The sequence below is a fragment of the Poromitra crassiceps genome (assembly GCF_964638095.1).
Source record: "Poromitra crassiceps genome assembly, chromosome: 5".
NCBI lineage: Eukaryota > Metazoa > Chordata > Actinopteri > Beryciformes > Melamphaidae > Poromitra > Poromitra crassiceps.
Window position 1 is genome coordinate 55,125,032 of NC_139642.1, and position 17,315 is coordinate 55,142,346.

General features: G+C 44.2%; 1 protein-coding gene across 1 annotated transcript in view; it reads left to right on the forward strand.

Moving 5' to 3' along the window:
• Positions 1-2,180: 2,180 nt before the first annotated feature.
• Positions 2,181-17,315, forward strand: part of fzd4 (frizzled class receptor 4) — a gene marked incomplete at both ends in the record, with an annotated part of 21,080 nt that continues 5,945 nt past the window's right edge. The window contains 2 exons of the mRNA XM_083636796.1: positions 2,181-2,432; positions 10,743-10,880. Of these exons, the coding sequence (XP_083492922.1) occupies positions 2,181-2,432; positions 10,743-10,880 (390 nt within the window). The remainder of the gene's footprint in view (positions 2,433-10,742; positions 10,881-17,315) is intronic.

The window sequence follows — 17,315 nt, forward strand, 5'->3', positions numbered from 1 at the left end:
TCCCGCGGACCCCCATATGATAATAAGATTGATGCTGTTAGATGTTTTATTACAGAAAGTGTATAAAACCCATGAGCAAAATAGTCATTGTGTTACTTATGAATGGAATTATAGTGAAAATAAATCACCCCCCTTTTGGCTGGGGACCCCCTGGAACCCCTTCAAGGACCCCTGCGGGTCCCCGGACCGCCATTTTTGAGAACCACTGGCCTAGGCTATCGTACTCTCGCCTCTGCCTCATTCTGAATGGGAATGTTCTTGTCTGCCTGTTTTCCAGTGCTCTGTGCTTCTCTCCCTGTCCCTGTTTCCAGTGCTCTGTGCTTCTGTCCCTGTTTCTCTACCTTGTGTCTGAGCAGCACAAGATAGATTAGGGTTGAGATAAAAAGGGCACTTTGGGGTCCAACAACCATTCCCCTGTGGTGTGTGTGTGTGTGTGTGTGTGTGTGTGTGTGTGTGTGTGTGTGTGTGTGTGTTTGGGGGGAGGGGGCGGGGGCGGGGCATGCATGGAATGTCAACACCTGGGCCGTATGTAGCCCCCAGAACCTAACCACACTGACCAGAAGTGTTGCCCTGCAGTCTTCAACTTTTTGTATACCCCAAAGTTATACTGGGAGCGTTTCAGGGTACAAGTACAAGTAGGCCTACATGTGATGATGCCACCCCAAGATAAGAATCACTTCACTTTGTTGAATCCTTGTAGCACATAGCCTAATTCCTCTGTTGGTTTGGGCTCAAATCCCATCCGAAAAACTTGCTTCCTCTCTTTTTTTGGTCGCTTTTACATGTTTGTTGTTGACGTGTGCCTGCGAACCAGGTCTGGGCAAAGTAGTGATATATTTGAAAAATTTGTATAGCTCTTATAGTAAACAAAATACAAATAAATTGTAGAGTGCTTGAGATGAGTTTGAATACACCTGGCAGGTGCTTGCAGTCCCAGAATCATAATCACTTGGAAGAAAAGACAAATCCAGGGCTCCTTGTGGTTTCTTCCCCCCCAGGACATTTTGCAACATATTCAAGCACTTTCTCACCCATAAGTCCACCTACCTACAACACACAGAAGAGAAGCCAAAACAACACTCTTCACTGTTAGTTTCATGCTCTTCTCCCGGGGTGCCACCGGCACACAAAACCTGTCCAGTGTGTGCATTCATTGCAATGCAAAACAGATCTCCAATGCTCCGGCATCACTTAGAAAGCCCTACTTTCAATTACAATGTCAGGAGCACTTAGAGCTGAAGGGCCTTTTAGCAAAGGGGAGTGGAACCTGTGGTGAAGTTCCAGACGGCCTTTCAAGGCCATTAGAGAACTTTAAAAATAAAATCAAAAACGCATTCACGTACACACACTATACACACACTGCAAAGATCTGCTTTTCAGATGCTTATTTTCTAAAAATACTGCCAATAAAAATATATGTAAAGCCACATCAGCCGGTATAAATACAGGTTCTGGATATTGTCAGGATTGGCTAGGGAATGCTGCTCTCTGATTTTCTTTGCAGGAGAAGAGAAGAGAAGAAGAAAGGAGGAGACAGGCGCATGTATTTATCTCTCACAGGTCCCGCCTCCTGGTCAGGGGTTGGTCAGGAGGGGACTCGACTCAACGCGTGGATTGGTCCATTTTCCACCGGACAGGCAGAACGCTCTTTCTTCACCGACACAATAAAGGTTACTTCTGGCCGCTTGTAGGCAGTAGTAGTACACAGGCGCAAAACCCGACCGCAGCTCTCTTTCATCGCTCTGCTGCTGCGCGTCTCCACACGGAGGGAGCTACTACTACTACGGGAAATAAATAACAACGGGGATGTCTCCAAACGGTTCAAGTCTTCTTCAAGTGCAGAAGCAACGCGCATTATCTCGATGAGATACCTAAAGGATTTATTTCATGTTGGATACTTTAATCGGTCGCATGGCTCGGAGTGGGATATAGCCTGAACGCACGGACGGCAACGCGTAAAGACAAGTCTGCAGCGGACTAAACTCTCTCCACTCCGACTGGAATAAAATTTGCCTACACGCTGCTTGCAGGACGACCCTCAATTGCTTGGCAGTTTACTTACAACCGTAACCTGTCTTTTTTTTGTGTGTGTGTGGGGGGTAACTCTGCGGACCTCTCCCCGGCTGAGGGGACAAGCGGGGGGCACAGCAGCGATGCGTGGGACTCGGGGTGTCTGGAGGATGGGGGTGCTAGTGCGGGCTGCCCTGCTCCTCTTGTCCGGGCTTCTCGCTCAGCTGTGCGGGGCGCAGGCTTTTGGGGACGAGGTGGAGGAGATGACCTGCGACCCGATCCGGATCTCCATGTGCCAGGGTCTCGGCTACAATGTCACCAAGATGCCCAATCTGGTCGGCAACGTGCTGCAGTCGGACGCCGAGTTGCAGCTGACCACGTTCACGCCGCTGATACAGTACGGCTGCTCCAGTCAACTGAAGGTACTGCCTGGAGACCAGTGGATTATAGCCTACATGCTATGTGCAACATAACATAACAGAGTAGAGTAGAATATCACGAGAATCAGTCCAAGAATAGAATAAGGCTCTATTTCAACGTGGGGTCCTGGGACGACCAGGGGTCCTTGTTACATTTGACCATTATTTAATTTAAAATAAATTAAAAACAATTAGAGAATGTAGATTTGTAGAAGATGACTATTTTGATTCTCGTTTCACTGTTATATATCTCCTACTTTCAATGCACATAATAGTCATGAAATTATTTTCAACATGAAAAATAGACTATTAGTCACAGGTTTGAGTCCCAGAGACAAGTTGAGAACCATAGGCTACATAGTCCGTCTTCGATATATTAAGAGCAATATTTTAATGTATCATGTTAATGATAATGTTAATCAATCAATCAATCAATAATGCAAATTGAATCTGTGTTGCTTTTGATTGCCCCCCCCCCCCCCCCACACACACACACACACACAGTCACGCAGAGAGAGAGAGAGAGAGAAGAGAGATCCTCACAAGGCATGGGAAAGAAACTACTGTATTTACTTGAGTGTGTGTGTTCTGTGTGTGTGTGTGGTGTGGGGGGGGGGGCTTTGATGAGGCAGCTACTAGCTTCAGTTCACTACTATGGGCCAAGACTGCTGCTGTAGTTGATATGATGAAGAAGAGGCCATAGATTCATCCCCACATTAAAATCAGTGCAGATGTCTATTCTGCCTGTTGTGCCATGGTGTCATGCTAATTCCAATGCGAATGCCCCCTCTGTCTATTGACAGTCTTCTGCGCTCATCATGTCCAAGAAGACAGCTACAGTTCATATACTGCACTGTCTTCTAGTTAACAATGCTGCCCTCAGTGTCCTTAAACACATGCTGCTTGTTCGCCTCATGTGCACCATGCAAGAAAGAAAGAAATGGGCCCATCTTCTCCTTTTTTCAGGGCTTTTATTTTTGTCTATCATTTAAATGACTAGTAGTGACACATGGGAGGTCAAATAGTAAATAGCCGGACATCAGGGTAGTGTAGAGAGGCACACGCACTCACCGCGGAGGAGACCCCGGTTCAATTCCCGGCAGCGGTAGGCTACTAGGTGATTTCCACAAAACTTGAAAAAACAGACGGAATCATGGAATTTGGTAATGCTAATAAAAATGGAATCAACTGTAAAATGTGGAATATTGCAGAATTTTCCATAATTTGGCTGAAATTGATAAATTTCCGGCTTGGTCAGACTTTCCTACAGACGCAATTGGCCGTGTCTGTGGGTGGGAAGCCGATGGGGTATGCTCCTCGTCGTTGCACTAGCGCCTCCTCTGGTTGGCCGGAGCATCTGTTCGGGGAGAGGGGAACTGGGGGGGGGGACGGCGTGCTATGTTCTGCCGGTGAAACCCCTCGCTGTCAGGTGAAAAGAAGCAGCTGGCGCTGCACATGTATCGGATGAAGTATGCTAGTCTTAGAACTCTCCCCAGATCGGCAGAGTGGGTGGAGCAACGCCCGGGACAGCAGGGGGAACTGGCCAAGTACAATTGGGGAGAAAATGGGAGGGAGGGGGGAGTAAATAGGGTATCAATGCCTGTGTCATTGAATGGGAAAATTATAGGAATTTATTATACAGTATCAAATAGTTGTTAATTTTGTTGCAGACAAATCCTAGACTAATGCAGTCTTTTGAGTGACATTAGTGTGTGTGTGTGTGTGTGTGTGTGTGTGTGTGTGTGTGTGTGTGTGTGTGTGTGTGTGTGTGTGTGTGAGAGAGAGAGAGAGAGAAAGAGACGGACAGAACAAGGAGAGACTGCAGGGTGAAGCCAACCTTTCCTGCTCCAGCAGCTCAAAAAACATCCCAGATTAGCTCACCTCTCTCTCTCTCTCTCTCTCTCACACACACACACAGACACACACACACACACACACACACACACACACACACAGACACACACACACACACACACACAGACAAACACGTGCACGGAGAAGAGGGGGGGAAAGCGAAACCGTATCCCCTAACATTTGCTCTAATGGAAGGCTTCCTGACTAGTAACCAGAGAAGCTTTTAGCAGTGAAGTGGAGACAGCACTCAGGTTACCAACGGCTGGGGAAAGCACCCAGAATGTGTTACACTGCTGTCACAGACAGGATGTGTTACACTACTGTCACATGCAGGATGTGTTACACTACTGTCACATGTAGGATGTGTTACACTACTGTCACATGCAGGATGTGTTACACTACTGTCACATGTAGGATGTGTTACACTGCTGTCACATGTAGGATGTGTTACACTACTGTCACATGTAGGATGTGTTACACTACTGTCACAGGCAGGATGTGTTACACTACTGTCACATGCAGGATGTGTTACACTACTGTCACATGCAGGATGTGTTACACTACTGTCACAGGCAGGATGTGTTACACTACTGTCACATGCAGGATGTGTTACACTACTGTCACAGGCAGGATGTGTTACACTACTGTCACAGGCAGGATGTGTTACACTACTGTCACAGGCAGGATGTGTTACACTACTGTCACAGGCAGGATGTGTTACACTACTGTCACAGGCAGGATGTGTTACACTACTGTCACATGCAGGATGTGTTACACTACTGTCACAGGCAGGATGTGTTACACTACTGTCACAGGCAGGATGTGTTACACTACTGTCACATGCAGGATGTGTTACACTACTGTCACAGGCAGGATGTGTTACACTACTGTCACAGGCAGGATGTGTTACACTACTGTCACAGGCAGGATGTGTTACACTACTGTCACAGGCAGGATGTGTTACACTACTGTCACATGCAGGATGTGTTACACTACTGTCACAGGCAGGATGTGTTACACTACTGTCACAGGCAGGATGTGTTACACTACTGTCACAGGCAGGATGTGTTACACGACTACTGTCACAGGCAGGATGTGTTACACTACTGTCACAGGCAGGATGTGTTACACTACTGTCACAGGCAGGATGTGTTACACTACTGTCACAGGCAGGATGTGTTACACTACTGTCACAGGCAGGATGTGTTACACTACTGTCACAGGCAGGATGTGTTACACTACTGTCACAGACAGGATGTGTTACACTACTGTCACAGACAGGATGTGTTACACTGCTGTCACAGACAGGATGTGTTACACTACTGTCACAGGCAGGATGTGTTACACTACTGTCACAGGCAGGATGTGTTACACTACTGTCACAGGCAGGATGTGTTACACTACTGTCACCGGCAGGATGTGTTACACTACTGTCACAGACAGGATGTGTTACACTGCTGTCACAGACAGGATGTGTTACACTACTGTCACAGGCAGGATGTGTTACACTACTGTCACAGACAGGATGTGTTACACTGCTGTCACAGGCAGGATGTGTTACACTACTGTCACAGGCAGGATGTGTTGCACTACTGTCACAGGCAGGATGTGTTACACTACTGTCACAGGCAGGATGTGTTACACTACTGTCACAGGCAGGATGTGTTACACTACTGTCACAGGCAGGATGTGTTACACTACTGTCACAGGCAGGATGTGTTACACTACTGTCACCGGCAGGATGTGTTACACTACTGTCACCGGCAGGATACGCACAACTCCCACTGAAAAATATCAGGAAATTGTATTGCATGTAATAGCATATTTTTCTGCCTTTATGTCCATATTCATTCACATGCATGCAGACACACGCGCGCGCGCGTACACACACACACACACACACACACATACGCACAGCAACTTGTTTAAAACGTCATCTGACTACACTACTAGTCAAATCAAAAGCAGAATCTCAGGGAAATGACTCAGGACAACTGCAGTACTTTGCAATTCTGTGTTGAAACAAGATTATTTTTTCCCCCTGAAAGAGAAACCTAATGCTGTCTCCAGATCAGCCGGGCAGCTTGAGCTGCAGAGATAAGGCCTCCTCGCTAACTCAGATACCGATCAGAGAACAGTGTAGCAAATTCTGAGTTGAAAGAAAGTTCCCTGGGTCTCAGATAACTGATTCTGAAATCCCAGACTTTCTCCGGTAACTCCCCTCAAGGTGGCTAGAGTATTGGGAGGATGAGATCAAGTTGTCTCCCACCCCGGTGTCATTGCTGTAACAAAGTTTAGACACATGCTTACTTCATAGTCATCTGTGTTGACATGGAAGATCCATATTAGCCCTGTAGATGTGCCAGCAGCCAAACAATACCTCACTGATGCTACTCAGACTTGTGACTGTGTTCATCCTCAATGTCTCAAGTGTTCAGTGTTCCTCAGGATCCCCGCCACACACACAGACCACAGATCTTTGACTATATTCATCTTCTTGTTGACAGCCCAGGCTGGATAAGACACTCTCTCTCAGTTGACTCTACAGCAGATTTGTTGTAGAACATCTGATCCCCGTGTAGTTATTTCCCAACCTTGACGCCCTTCTTGAAGACATGTTTGACTTTGGGCTGGGACGGGTTCAGGGGCCCATTTTCAAGCGTGCATTTCTTTCTCGCCGGAGGACCAAAACATCATGTTCTCCTTATTATGGCCCAATAAATATTTGGATGTTTTTGCAATGAACACGGGCGGCAGCTCCTCTATTCGTGTCATGTTTTCAGTTTGGAGGTAACACCTTGGCAGCAGGAGCATGTTGTTGTAGTAGTGAGGTGTACTTTCCGCTGCTGTGATGTGATGACATATGATATGAAAATTCATATCATATGTCGTGGAGGCGTTGACTATGTCACACACACACATATTTCAGGGTAAAAGGCCTGGAACACCTTTAATCTGTAGTGTGTTGTAATACCAGAGTAAGGGCCTGTGTCCACCTAGCGTCTTTTCATCAGCTCCGGCGTCTATTTTCAGTTGTTTCCAATGGGGGGAAAGCTTATGCGAGCGCACACGGACGTCTAGAGAAAGTGCGCTGCGTCCAGCGTCTATTTTCACAGCGCTCTGGCATTTTTGTGCGCCCGACTCCCAGCGCTCCCAGCTGAAAATATTTAAACTTTTCAGAAAGACGCTGGTGTTGGGTGCTCCTTTTCTGGCAACTAATCATATGGAGAAACTATCGCAACAGAGACAGAAAGGCTCAATTGTGGGAGCAGATCGGCTAGACACTTAATATTTCTGGTGAGTGTTGAGCTAAATCACTCCTATGTGTGTTGTTTGCTAATGTTAGCTGTCAGCTATCAAGCTACTACCGCACTGAGCTAACGTTAGTTTCAGACTGCTTCCTTGTTATATTGTGCGCCGAGATCAGCGCTTCCCAGTGCACTCCCAGCGTTTAACGTCGGAAAAAGACGCTAGGTGGACACAGGCCCTTAGCGTGTATTATACTACTGCTTCACTCACACATCATCGCCGAAGGGAAAGTAGCCTCAAACTGTCGACAACTTTGATATGTCCTGTATTTCTATTATAAACCTCACTTCCATATCTGTTTCAAAAGCATAGCCGTGCAACAGAGGAAAGTCCTCTTTAGATTAGAGAGGATTATGGAGCATTACATGGCACATGCCCTCAGTGTTGTCAGGTCTGCAGATTGTTTTGAAAGACGTGGGCTTGGGTGTGTAACCTTGGAGCAGCAGACGAGTGTTGGCCGCGGTGCCTCCACTCTGATTCGTTCCGGAGTTTAGAAGTGAAAATATAGACCCTCAAATGGATGATGCAATGTATTGAAAGTAAGGGCAAAGACAGCAGCAGGGGTATAGAGAGGCAAAGTGACCGGCTACTTCCTGCTTCAGCACTGTACCAGAGATTTTCATCCGCTATTTATTTGCCCATAGACATTTCATAAAATGCTTATAAAAATAGTTGTACTTGTTCAAACCAAACGATACAGATATATTTAGAAACAGGAGAGACCACATAACATTTCACTCAGACCAAAACGTTAAAAAAATTGCGGATTCAAAGAAAATATTTTTTCGATGTCGTTTTTCAAGTTTTGGTCTGAGTGAAATGTTCTCTGGTCTCTCCCGATTCTAAATATAGCTGAACCATTTGGTTTGACCAAGTAAAACTATTTTTATAAGCATTTTACGAAATCTCTATGGGAAAATAAATGGTGGATAAAAATCTCTGGTACAGTGCTGAAGCAGGAAGTAGGCAGTCACTTTGCCTCTTTATTAGAGATGGAACGATATGAAAATTTCATATCATGATTATAGTGACCAAAATGATCACAGTTATTATCAGTATTATCACGGTTTGTTAAAATGTGCTGAAAATGTTCAAAAAGTACTAATACACTCACAGAAATCATTTCACCAAGTTTTATATTGAAAACTCAGACCCAAAAATGATTGATACACTCACTGAAATCATTTCTCCAAGGCTGCACGCTGCCAAGTTTGGTTGATGATGGACAGCATTTACCATGTTTTTCAAAGCACTGTAATCATGGCAACACGGTAATCATTCAAACCAGTTATAGTTACATTCCTAAGTGGTATATGTGAGTAGATGCAATTAGGGATGTAACGATAACCGGTTTTAATGATAACCGCGATAAAATTCCTTACGATAACCGTACCGTTTCAAATTTTCATTATCATTAAAACCGTGGTACCGTGCTTTGTCCATCATCAACCAGACTTGGCAACCGTCTCCCAGATGCAAACGTGCAGCCTTGGAGAAATGATTTCAGTGAGTGTATCAGTCCTTTTTGGGTCTGAGTTTTCAATATAAAACTCGGTGAAATGATTTCTGTGAGTGTATTAGTACTTTTTGAAAATTTTCAGCACATTTTAACAAACCGTGATAATACTGATAACCTTGAAAGTAAGGGCAAAGACAGTGGTTATGGGAATAGATGGAGGGCGTATAAAGTAGAACCTCCTACCAGCCTTAATCATGTTAAAATAGGATGATGTCATAATCTGACTGACAGAGAGCAGCGTGATGTCATAATGTGACTGACAGAGAGCAGCGTGATGTCATAATGTGACTGACAGAGAGTTAATAATAATAGTAATTAATAATAATAATAGTAATTAAATCATATACGTTGTCTGCTGCCCAGGTTTGAGGATAATTAAATCATATGAAAAGACATTTGGAGTGCTGGCTTCTCCCTTCTCTGAACTATTTGCTTGCCCTGCACCCAGTGAGTTTTTGAATCGATTTCGAGTGTGCTCGCAACCTGTGTTTTTCAACTGACAGAGAGTGGCATGATGCAACATTCACCCTTTGATCCACAGTTTGCTTATTTTACTGGACCTTAAAAAGTTGGGGCCACTACTCAGAGAGAGAGAGAGAGAGAGAGAGAGAGAGAGAGAGAGAGAGAGAGAGAGAGAGAGAGAGAGAGAGAGAGAGAGAGAGAGAGAGAGAGAGAGAGAGAGAGAGAGAGAGAGAGAGAGAGAGAGAGAGAGAGAGAGAGAGAGAGAGAGAGAGAGAGAGAGAGAGAGAGAGAGAGAGAGAGAGAGAGAGAGAGAGAGAGAGAGAGAGAGAGAGAGAGAGAGAGAGAGAGAGAGAGAGAGAGAGAGAGAGAGAGAGGGAAAAGACAGAGGTCTTAATGACTGCAGTGGGTTTGACAATCAATTTGATCAACTGGTTTGATTGACAAGAACACCTTCCACACACTGAGACGTGGACTGATTTCACAGTGGTCTAATGCATACACACTGCAAAGCACTATACAGATATTCACTGGAATGTGACAAATACTATTAGGAAATGTTACACCCTCATTGCACTGTCAGTGTGTGTACTGCGATCCTGCTTATACTACTGTCATATTTCACTCTTATTTCACTCCACCATATCTTTGAATGATTTATTTTTTCATCTCTTTTTTCTTTCCTTAGAAAAATGCTTCTAGTAGAAATGCAACACACTTTTGATGTCATCAGGTTTACTCCAGTTCATGACCTTTGTTGTTCTCATCCCCTCCTCTCTCTCAAAGCCTTCCTGTCACTCTTCACTGTATCAGATCAAAATGAAGCAGAGTTGTGTCAAAGATAATCACATCAACATCATGTACAACATGTCATCTCTCTGCTCTGCCTCTCCTTCCCCAGTTCTTCCTGTGTTCGGTCTAACATCATGTACAACATGTCATCTCTCTGCTCTGCCTCTCCTTCCCCAGTTCTTCCTGTGTTCAGTCTAACATCATGTACCACATGTCATCTCTCTGCTCTGCCTCTCCTTCCCAGTTCTTCCTGTGTTCGGTCTAACATCATGTACAACATGTCATCTCTCTGCTCTGCCTCTCCTTCCCCACTTCTTCCTGTGTTCAGTCTAACATCATGTACAACATGTCATCTCTCTGCTCTGCCTCTCCTTCCCCAGTTCTTCCTGTGTTCAGTCTATGTGCCCATGTGCACAGACAAGGTGCCCATCCCCATCGGGCCGTGTGGCAGCATGTGTCTGTCCGTCAAGAGGAAGTGCCTCCCTGTGCTCATTGAGTTCGGCTTCATATGGCCTGAGGTGAGTCAGCTGAATCTGACAGGAAAACATACATACATCATACATACATACATACATACATACATACATACATACATATATATATATATATACATACATACATACATACAGTACATACATACATACATACATACATACATACATACATATATACATATATACATATATACAGTACATACATACATACATACATACATACATACATACATACATACATATATATATACACATACATACATACATACATACATACATACATACATACATACATACATTAGCAAATATACATTTCACTTCAACAGGTGATCGAGCTTGGCAAGGTTACTTCAGGTACAACGGATGCAAATGAGCTTTTAGCTATTTCTGGTGCAATATTATTGTGTACTGTCCCTGCTCAAATAAACAATAAAGAAGAAAAAAGAAGGTCTAGATTAGTAAAAGGGCCAAATGTATACTATAGAAGGGTATAAGGTACCAAAGCATCATGACAAAACACTGTTGTTGGCTAAATGAATGTGAACTACCACAGAATGTTTGCATATCACAGCCTTGAGAAACAAGTTGTCCCCCACCAGTGATGTAGTTCCACCCTTGGGACAGTCCCATTCATTGTCAATGCCGCCCCCTAGCGGCACAAAGTCAACGTTGCAGTGTGACTAACTGACAAACGGAGGGACGGAGACCGATCCATAGTCCCCTCTGGTGGGCGACACCAATCAGCGCGCCATAATCAACCCCGTTATAAAGCCTATTCCCATCATGTCTGCTCTCCAGGACATAATCAACCCTGTTATAAAGCCTATTTCCATCATGTCTCCTCTCCAGGACATAATCAACCCTGTTATAAAGCCTATTTCCATCATGTCTCCTCTCCAGGACATAATCAACCCCGTTATAAAGCCTATTCCCATTATGTCTCCTCTCCAGGACATAATCAACCCCGTTATAAAGCCTATTTCCATCATGTCTCCTCTCCAGGACATAATCAACCCCGTTATAAAGCCTATTCCCATCATGTCTCCTCTCCAGGACATAATCAACCCCGTTATAAAGCCTATTCCCATCATGTCTCCTCTCCAGGACATAATCAACCCCAGTTATAAAGCCTATTTCCATCATGTCTCCTCTCCAGGACATAATCAACCCCGTTATAAAGCCTATTCCCATCATGTCTCCTCTCCAGGACATAATCAACCCCGTTATAAAGCCTATTCCCATCATGTCTCCTCTCCAGGACATAATCAACCCTGTTATAAAGCCTATTCCCATCATGTCTCCTCTCCAGGACATAATCAACCCTGTTATAAAGCCTATTTCCATCATGTCTCCTCTCCAGGACATAATCAACCCCGTTATAAAGCCTATTCCCATCATGTCTCCTCTCCAGGACATAATCAACCCCGTTATAAAGCCTTTTCCCATCATGTCTGCTCTCCAGGACATAATCAACCCCAGTTATAAAGCCTATTTCCATCATGTCTCCTCTCCAGGACATAATCAACCCCGTTATAAAGCCTATTCCCATCATGTCTGCTCTCCAGGACATAATCAACCCCAGTTATAAAGCCTATTCCCATCATGTCTCCTCTCCAGGACATAATCAACCCCAGTTATAAAGCCTATTTCCATCATGTCTCCTCTCCAGGACATAATCAACCCCAGTTATAAAGCCTATTCCCATCATGTCTCCTCTCCAGGACATAATCAACCCCGTTATAAAGCCTATTCCCATCATGTCTGCTCTCCAGGACATAATCAACCCTGTTATAAAGCCTATTTCCATCATGTCTCCTCTCCAGGACATAATCAACCCCGTTATAAAGCCTATTCCCATCATGTCTCCTCTCCAGGACATAATCAACCCCAGTTATAAAGCCTATTTCCATCATGTCTCCTCTCCAGGACATAATCAACCCCAGTTATAAAGCCTATTTCCATCATGTCTCCTCTCCAGGACATAATCAACCCCAGTTATAAAGCCTATTCCCATCATGTCTCCTCTCCAGGACATAATCAACCCTGTTATAAAGCCTATTCCCATCATGTCTCCTCTCCAGGACATAATCAACCCCAGTTATAAAGCCTATTTCCATCATGTCTCCTCTCCAGGACATAATCAACCCCAGTTATAAAGCCTATTCCCATCATGTCTCCTCTCCAGGACATAATCAACCCTGTTATAAAGCCTATTCCCATCATGTCTCCTCTCCAGGACATAATCAACCCCAGTTATAAAGCCTATTTCCATCATGTCTCCTCTCCAGGACATAATCAACCCTGTTATAAAGCCTATTCCCATCATGTCTCCTCTCCAGGACATAATCAACCCCGTTATAAAGCCTATTCCCATCATGTCTGCTCTCCAGGACATAATCAACCCCGTTATAAAGCCTATTCCCATCATGTCTGCTCTCCAGGACATAATCAACCCCGTTATAAAGCCTATTCCCATCATGTCTGCTCTCCAGGACATAATCAACCCCGTTATAAAGCCTATTCCCATCATGTCTCCTCTCCAGGACATAATCAACCCCGTTATAAAGCCTATTCCCATCATGTCTCCTCTCCAGGACATAATCAACCCCAGTTATAAAGCCTATTCCCATCATGTCTGCTCTCCAGGACATAATCAACCCCGTTATAAAGCCTATTCCCATCATGTCTGCTCTCCAGGACATAATCAACCCCGTTATAAAGCCTATTCCCATCATGTCTGCTCTCCAGGACATAATCAACCCCAGTTATAAAGCCTATTTCCATCATGTCTCCTCTCCAGGACATAATCAACCCCGTTATAAAGCCTATTTCCATCATGTCTGCTCTCCAGGACATAATCAACCCCAGTTATAAAGCCTATTTCCATCATGTCTCCTCTCCAGGACATAATCAACCCCAGTTATAAAGCCTATTTCCATCATGTCTCCTCTCCAGGACATAATCAACCCCGTTATAAAGCCTATTCCCATCATGTCTCCTCTCCAGGACATAATCAACCCCGTTATAAAGCCTATTCCCATCATGTCTCCTCTCCAGGACATAATCAACCCTGTTATAAAGCCTATTCCCATCATGTCTCCTCTCCAGGACATAATCAACCCCAGTTATAAAGCCTATTTCCATCATGTCTCCTCTCCAGGACATAATCAACCCTGTTATAAAGCCTATTCCCATCATGTCTCCTCTCCAGGACATAATCAACCCCGTTATAAAGCCTATTCCCATCATGTCTGCTCTCCAGGACATAATCAACCCCGTTATAAAGCCTATTCCCATCATGTCTGCTCTCCAGGACATAATCAACCCCGTTATAAAGCCTATTCCCATCATGTCTGCTCTCCAGGACATAATCAACCCCGTTATAAAGCCTATTCCCATCATGTCTCCTCTCCAGGACATAATCAACCCCGTTATAAAGCCTATTCCCATCATGTCTCCTCTCCAGGACATAATCAACCCCAGTTATAAAGCCTATTCCCATCATGTCTGCTCTCCAGGACATAATCAACCCCGTTATAAAGCCTATTCCCATCATGTCTGCTCTCCAGGACATAATCAACCCCGTTATAAAGCCTATTCCCATCATGTCTGCTCTCCAGGACATAATCAACCCCAGTTATAAAGCCTATTTCCATCATGTCTCCTCTCCAGGACATAATCAACCCCGTTATAAAGCCTATTTCCATCATGTCTGCTCTCCAGGACATAATCAACCCCAGTTATAAAGCCTATTTCCATCATGTCTCCTCTCCAGGACATAATCAACCCCAGTTATAAAGCCTATTTCCATCATGTCTCCTCTCCAGGACATAATCAACCCCGTTATAAAGCCTATTCCCATCATGTCTCCTCTCCAGGACATAATCAACCCCGTTATAAAGCCTATTCCCATCATGTCTCCTCTCCAGGACATAATCAACCCCAGTTATAAAGCCTATTCCCATCATGTCTCCTCTCCAGGACATAATCAACCCCGTTATAAAGCCTATTCCCATCATGTCTCCTCTCCAGGACATAATCAACCCCGTTATAAAGCCTATTCCCATCATGTCTGCTCTCCAGGACATAATCCACCCCGTTATAAAGCCTATTCCCATCATGTCTCCTCTCCAGGACATAATCAACCCCGTTATAAAGCCTATTCCCATCATGTCTCCTCTCCAGGACATAATCAACCCCGTTATAAAGCCTATTTCCATCATGTCTCCTCTCCAGGACATAATCAACCCCGTTATAAAGCCTATTTCCATCATGTCTGCTCTCCAGGACATAATCAACCCCGTTATAAAGCCTATTTCCATCATGTCTCCTCTCCAGGACATAATCAACCCAGTTATAAAGGCTATTCCCATCATGTCTCCTCTCCAGGACATAATCAACCCCGTTATAAAGCCTATTTCCATCATGTCTCCTCTCCAGGACATAATCAACCCCGTTATAAAGCCTATTCCCATCATGTCTCCTCTCCAGGACATAATCAACCCCGTTATAAAGCCTATTCCCATCATGTCTCCTCTCCAGGACATAATCAACCCTGTTATAAAGCCTATTCCCATCATGTCTCCTCTCCAGGACATAATCAACCCCGTTATAAAGCCTATTCCCATCATGTCTCCTCTCCAGGACATAATCAACCCCAGTTATAAAGCCTATTTCCATCATGTCTGCTCTCCAGGACATAATCAACCCCGTTATAAAGCCTATTTCCATCATGTCTCCTCTCCAGGACATAATCAACCCCGTTATAAAGCCTATTTCCATCATGTCTGCTCTCCAGGACATAATCAACCCCGTTATAAAGCCTATTTCCATCATGTCTCCTCTCCAGGACATAATCAACTAGGGATGCACGATATGGATTTTTAGAGCCGATACGATAACCGATAAATATATTCTTCTTGGCCGATAACCGATACGATATAACCGATAATTATTATATAAAAAAATATATATATATATATATTTTTAGTTTTTAACCTGTATTTTATGCACACCTGGGGTTAAAAAAGGGTTAGGGTAGATGTATGGATGTAGTGAGTTCTGACCTAACCAAATCTAACTGACATCACTGTGAACGCAAAACGAAGAAAACTTCTGATATAATATGATTGTTTTAATAAAGTGTATCACTCAATTATAGTCAATACAAAAATAAAGGCTTTTATATAACGGAAAGCCAAGCTGCTTAGTCTGCAGATAAAACACAATGACAAAAGGCATAGTAATTTAGACTTGTCATACTGATCTGTTAAAATTTTGCATGGGTTCCAGTTCTCAGTGAGTTGTAGCCTGGGCCCAATGAATGGGGCAGGCACTATATAAACCATCTGTGTCGTTTCACTTTTTACTGAAAAATGCTGCCACCAGATTAAAGAAAAGAACCCTATGTTGACTGACTGATGCTTTTTATGTAGCCTAATGTGCGCGCGACTGCGCCTTTGTTTTCATTATTGGCTGTTAGATGGCTCTGTCCAGCACTATGGTCCAGCAGCTAACGCTAACTAGCGCGGTTAGCTTAACGTTAGCGAGTGGTTGCGAGTTAAATACACAATCCCTGGATGTTTCATTTCGGGTAAAGGGGTTTCCATTAGTTTCTATAAGTTTACGCCAGCTCTGTGTATTAAGTGCTTTTGCGGGGCTGTTTGATCACAAGCCACAGACTGTAAATGTCACAAGCATTTTGTCTGCCAAGCGGACGAGTCTGCAGGGTAGGCCGCACGACGAGCTAATGCTAACAAAACTCGCTAACAATAACAACAAACATATCCGCTGCATCATCGCCAGCTTTGGTTTAACGTAATGCCAGTTTATTGGTTTCCCCTCCTCTCGGAACCTGTGTGGGACATGGATTGCAAATTACAGTAGCTTGATAATTCTGAAACTGCAGCATACTGGCAGCAGCCATGTTTGCGTCGCAGCTGTGATGTCACGAATGTGCGACAACAAAAGCTCCGCTTCCGAGGCAAAAAATAAAGCAGGATTATTATCGGATAATTTATCGGAAAAAGGCCATTATCGGAATAATAAATAATAACGCAAATGGCCATATTGGCCGATAATTTATCGGTCCGATAATTATCGTGCATCCCTATAATCAACCCCAGTTATAAAGGCTATTCCCATCATGTCTCCTCTCCAGGACATAATCAACCCCGTTATAAAGCCTATTTCCATCATGTCTCCTCTCCAGGACATAATCAACCCCGTTATAAAGCCTATTTCCATCATGTCTCCTCTCCAGGACATAATCAACCCCCGTTATAAAGCCTATTCCCATCATGTCTCCTCTCCAGGACATAATCAACCCTGTTATAAAGCCTATTCCCATCATGTCTCCTCTCCAGGACATAATCAACCCCGTTATAAAGCCTATTTCCATCATGTCTCCTCTCCAGGACATAATCAACCCCGTTATAAAGCCTATTTCCATCATGTCTC